Source organism: Malus domestica, chromosome 15, assembly GCF_042453785.1.
Source record: "Malus domestica chromosome 15, GDT2T_hap1".
In the NCBI taxonomy this organism is placed as follows: Eukaryota; Viridiplantae; Streptophyta; class Magnoliopsida; order Rosales; family Rosaceae; genus Malus; species Malus domestica.
In genome coordinates, this window is record NC_091675.1 from 27,342,985 (window position 1) to 27,349,052 (window position 6,068).

The following is a 6,068-nucleotide window of genomic DNA, read 5'->3' on the forward strand; positions in this document are numbered from 1 at the left end:
TTTGTAGGTCCAAAGGGTTAATGTGGCAAAGAAGTGCATTTTGGAGCATTTTTGGAGCATTTTTTGGCATGGAATGGATGGCATATGCTTGGAGCAAAAGGAATGGACGAAATTTGAAGTTTGTGCATCATCCTCTCCCTATAAATAACCATTTTAGTACACTCATTTCACCCAACACATCCATTCACCTACCACTACATCCCCTCATTTCACCCAACACATTCACCTACCACTACATCCACTCATTTCACCCAACACATCCATTCTCCAAACATCCACCCACTACACCCATTACATCCACTCATTACATCCACTCATTTCACCCAACACATCCATTCTCCAAACATCCACCCACTATACCCATTACATCCACTCATTACCAAACATCCACCCACTAAATAAGAAACCTCAGACAGAAAACAAAATACGCTAAACTTTTCTGTCTCCCTCAATTCTCACATCTATCTTAGTCAATTTACATTCCTACTTCATAATTCTTGAGCAATTGATCACTGCTTGGCAATTTCGTCTGCCGTTGGCGTGCATATCATATCAGACATCCTGCGAGACTTTGAGTTGTATCTTGAAGTTGTAGGCACTGTCCTAATCTACACGTAGGGAGGCGTCTACGGCTTTAGGGCAGCGACATCGCACCTCTCGTTGGTTCACAAGGCAGATATTCTTATTCCTTTTCTCCTAATTTAATTTTCATAAGTCTGATAGTAATTATACATTTGATTTGAAATATTTGATCATATAAATAATTGGTATATTTCTGCAATATATTTCACAAATTCTTCAAAAGAAGAGAGGCTTAATATAAGAAATTAAAAAACGGTGCCCCTATGTCAAAACGCCTCATAAAAGATTTCTAAATTAGGCTGCAATTACTTACACTGGGGCTCAAACCTTCCAGGACCTGAACAAGTCAACATAGAACCAAAATAATTTATAACAAAACGAAGACGAAAAGGAGAATTGGAAAAGAAAAAAAGTTTCGTGATTATTTTGGGGAAAGAATCATTATGTCCAAATCTTATCAATGTCATCTGATGGAGAAAATCTAATTCATCACGAGAGATTACATTCCTTTGTCTCTACAACGGTTGTCACATGACTAGACACAAGATAATATATCCTCGGCGGTGGGTTATATTCTCTCCGTCTGGGGAGATTAATGGAGTGGTGGACAATTGGACAACAAGAACCTGTTGCTTAGCTATTAGAACTGAAATCCAACAGGTGGTCTGGGACCATAAATGTGATCATGAACTCTTCTTACAAGAAATGAAATACCTAAGCTCTTTTGTTCTCTAACAACATGACCCCTTGGGCTCAAAATCACAGTGGAAAATCAGCTAAAACATGTCAGTTGATTCTATTCTCCTCATGTCAGATACGCGAGGCGGTTTTACTAGTCAACAATTTATACTTTAAATCTACTAAGCATGCCTGTAACTAAGACAGCGAATTCCTCCTACTCCTCGAACGGGTGGACTTTTTTTCTTCTGCATTGCGAGAAGAACCAGGGCTCTCTGATGTATTACAACTGCTGATTTCACCACTGCTTTCTTTGCTTGACCACAGCTTAGAAAATATCTTTTTCGACATGATCATACCTTTCACTTTACCAGATGGAACTTTTTCAAGATTTTTTGTAGCACCGGGGTTCCCATTTCTATCACTGCCAACTCCTCCATTCACTTCGCCTAGCCTAGGAGTGAAAATCTCACATTTTAAAGCCTTGATTTCTTCTGCTGTCGGCACATCATCCCAGTCGTCTTCTGTGTTGGTTGTGGTTGACCTTGAGCTCCCATGAGACCCACCTGGGAGTAAGGCCCTGATGGAGCCTTGTAGATCAGGTATACTGGTGCTGCCACCGGACGCTGAAGCCCTAATCTGTTCAAAGAAGAGTACCTGCGCAACGACTCTGAAGGGCAGCCGCTCATTTTGCACAGCATGCATGCAGGCATCTACTGACAACTTCCTGCAGTCCATTAATTTGCACATTCTCTTCTTCTCACCCTTGCTGATCCCTGGGTGTTCCTGCATCAACACTCAATTTTAGACTTAAAATTATGTTTACAAAATTTCAAGCAATTAATTATTATTGGCAGTTGTGCAGGTCTCATTGGAACAAAGGTACACTGAAGCCTCAATAACCCCAAATATGAAATGGGGGCAGGAAGGAGTATCATGAACTAACCTTTAGATACATGTCAATGGCACGGTAAAGTCCATCATGAGTTGGTCTTGAGAAGCTTGATACCATTTCAGCAAGACGGACAAACTTTGACGCAGGTAAGTTGGGATCACATGAAATCTCAGTAAGGTAGCTGTCAACCAGCTTGGCCACCTTCACCTTGGAAGTATCTGATAACCTTGGACTTCTAATCTCCTGGAATTCGGTTTCCATTGAAGGATCAGTCTGAGCACTTCGATTGGGTGTCACAAACTCTTCAATTAGGCTTTGCACCATGTCAACTTCATATTTCATTGTTTCATCAGTTGGGGGTTGAATCAAAAGATCAGAAACTGTAGCCTCGTCAAGCTGCTGGCCAATTTTGCGAATTAACTCACATTTTTCGACTTCTCCACATTCTAACAGTCTTGCCGCTTTTAACAATTTAAGTAAGAAACTGCAAGGGACACTGCGTGCAGGGAGTAAGTGGATTACAGTCTCCACCAATGATTTATTCTTTACAACATCGCCCTGAATCATGCCCTTGCTAAAATCTGACAACCTTCTGGTAATATATGCCTTTAACGCTTCCCCTATTACATCACCAGAGATTTTTCCTTTGGTCTTGATTATTGTTATCACCCGCTTGTATAAATCAAGTTGAAGCCCACAGAGGTCTTCCACCCACCAGTCTTTCGGAACCATCTGTTGTTTTGCCACTCCATTCCAGTGTGAATCATTCCCATTAGATGGTAGTTTCTTGTGGTTATACATATACGACCATTCAACCTTGGAAGTATCAATGGTAGCCTTGGAAGCTATGGAATCAAGGCAGTGGCTCACCACCTTAACTTCCTCGGACCATGGTACAAGAGACCTCGTAGTCTGAAGAACAATAATCGAGTCTTTCCAGCTCCGGAAGACGCTAGAGTTTAGGAACACTTCAACCTTGTAGACTAGGTTTCCTTTCTCAATAGTTTCGTACATCTCCAGATACTCTGCTGCGCATCGAGTTGCAACCACATTGTATGCATTGAGAGTGACAGTCATGCCATAACAGAACTTGGCACATATTTCAAAAGCAGCAGGTCCACCAGGAATATCATGGATGTGGATTTCATCGCTGCTTTCATTTGTGGTTGCAACCAGTTTCTGCAGGCGTGCACTCTTGGACAAAAGAGGAAACTACAGAAGCATCACAGATATATTAGAATGCATCATAAGTAATGTTTTAAAGAGCTAAACAATTCAACTAAGAAATTTTTGGTATCCCGAAACCCCATCAAAGTGTCTAAATCCATTGAAGTTTGGCAATTGTTAAGTAGGTTTGGCAATCAAACAGATGCCATTACTGTGTACCCATCAAGCCATAATGTTAGAAAATAACAAGCTACTGAACAAACAGGTTTAAGACCAAACAAGCTTCATACCTTATGCAAATAGAACTTCACATCTCCGACATTAACAGCTATGTCAGTTGCCAACTCAGTTGTGACGTACCTGGATCCACAAATTTTCACATAACATGAAGCACAAATTACATTAGTTATGGTATGCAGAAAGTTCACCCAATATCATGTAAATTTTCTTTTAATTTTAACAGACTGTACCTGCCATAACCTTTTTAAGACCACAATTTTAAGAATTTATATAATCAACTTTCATGGGTTTTACCTTATTAGTGCGGAATCCAATTGACTTGATTTTTAAAACTCATTCACGGAATAGTTCTACGCATTTAATAAAACTGAAATCATGTTCGAACATTTTCAACCTCAAAACTTTCAATACAGTAATGCCGTTGAATCATAAGATAACACTAAATCTTAGTTCCTCATGCAGCTAAACAGAGAACAAATCTACACGTGAAAACATAACGAGACTAAGAGATAAAACAGGATTATTCAGAAATTCTGGAAGTTTTATCTAATTCAATTTGAGTGAAGGCTATTTTTAGCTATGCTCCTGAAATTCGATTTTGATTCCACTTTAACCTTTAAAACTCAAAAGTCACAACTTCCTCCCCAAAACTCAAAACTTTGAGTTTCATGGAGTAAAGTGGTGACTTCGGAATTTCAGGGGGTAACGTGGGATCAAATCTAGGATCAAAATCAAATTCCATGGGCGTAGCTAAAATAAGCCTAAGGTCAACTACTGTATTATTCACAGTTCTACCAATAATATTATGCCTCCACTAAATGTTTTACATCTAAATTTTCAGTAAAGTACATTGGTAATTTGGTACATATCTCACAAACATTGGCAGAGGGCTAAAAATACCAACCACCGGGTAAATAGCACACGTTCGGTTCATTTTCCAGCAAAAACTAAAGCAAAATAAACCATGTTGCTCAGGTAATAAGATCTGATACTAACCTTATATTGTCTCCATCGGTCTGAAAGAAATCCGGTTTCGATCCAAGTTTCATGAACTTCATTTTTGGCAAGGAAGAGATCTACTTGTTAGTTTTGTCCCCTCACAATTCTTGAATCCCACTAATCCTGCAAATGTCCGACCACTGCTGCGAATTAAATACCAAAATCCCAAAGGAAACACCCCGAAAGTGGCGATTGAACAACTGAAAACCTTGGATTTAGAGGTAAAAAAAGAACAGATCTTAGGAAAACTTTGGTGGTGTTGTTCCTTGTATGACCGAATCTTTCCCACAAACCACGGCAAACGAAAGTAGTAAGAGTAAATGTGATGAAGTGATTTTTTTTCAACAAAATGTTCACTTCTCTTAAATGAAAGGAGACCAAAAGGGAAGGGGTTGCTTCCTGAAATGGTTACACATCCCAATGACTACGGAGACATTTGCCATCTCAGGAGACATTTGCCATTACCGACCTTCCCAAAACATATATAATTCTCAAAAATCCAGAAAAAAATATTTTAAATAAAACAAAAAAACCACTTGCTTAAAACTGACACCACCACCCTTTGCCCTTATTTGTTTATGCTTCTCGCACTCTAGATATTTGGCTTCTTATACTTTTTTTAAGAACCCAAAACCCACCACAATCCACATTCCTTCACAAAAAAATGTTCCTTTTTGAAATCAGAACACCTGCTGCAATGTCAAATGGAAAATACAATTTTTTGGTATTAGTTGAATTAAATTAACCACCAGGAAAGTAGACAGAAAGAATCAATCTTTAGGGGTGTTTAAGCATCAGCATCAAATACCAACAAGTGGAATTTTTTTTTAGAGGATTATCAGAATTGGTATTCAGAATATCCCATGTAGTTTACCAAAAAAAGCATTGAAATTCCACCCAAAGCAACTCATGCTGCAGATTTTCTAGTATGGGACCACATGGTTTTGATGCGTACAATACATCCTGGGGCTGAGGAGAGGTGGGGGTTCATATTTTAGTAATTTCACAATAAACGCAAGAAATCTAAGCACAACCCAAGATTAATTAATTTTGGAATTTGCATAAATTTAAACAAGAAAGCACCTAAAACCCACCTCAAATTAAGATCAACCGGACCAAATCGAGCAAAAAGTTTCAACTTTTAGAAACTGAATGATGGTATTTGGCAAAAGAAGAATTAGAGAGTGTGTGAAGCGGAAGAAGAAAGAGAAGAAGAGAGGTTAAAAACTGAAGTGTGGGAGTAGGAAGTAGTGGGTTGCGGTTGGTAAAGTACAATGAATCAAATATTCAGTGGCAGAAACAAACAAAAACAATGCTTAGAGAGAGACAGGCAAGGCATGAGGCTGCACGATATATGAATATATCCTTTATCAGAAGTGAGAGAGAGAGAGAGAGAGCGCAGCAGCAGCTAGCAAAGCTGAAATTAGCCCAGAAAGTAGAAAGAAACCAGGCAAGCAGAAGCGAGAGAAAGAGACCCGCCATAAAAAGATGAGCTGTTGCTTATCTT

At 39.1% G+C, this 6,068-nt stretch overlaps 1 protein-coding gene across 3 annotated transcripts; it reads right to left on the reverse strand.

Annotated features, from left to right (window-relative positions):
• Positions 1-978: 978 nt before the first annotated feature.
• LOC103416050 (BTB/POZ domain-containing protein NPY4-like) lies at positions 979-6,068 on the reverse strand. Of its 3 annotated transcripts, NM_001328807.1 has the most exon segments (6): positions 1,194-1,344; positions 1,418-2,046; positions 2,207-3,367; positions 3,613-3,682; positions 4,559-4,728; positions 5,655-5,739. In NM_001328807.1, coding segments are annotated over 4 exon segments (1,881 nt in total). In that variant the 5' UTR covers positions 4,621-4,728; positions 5,655-5,739; the 3' UTR covers positions 1,194-1,344; positions 1,418-1,458.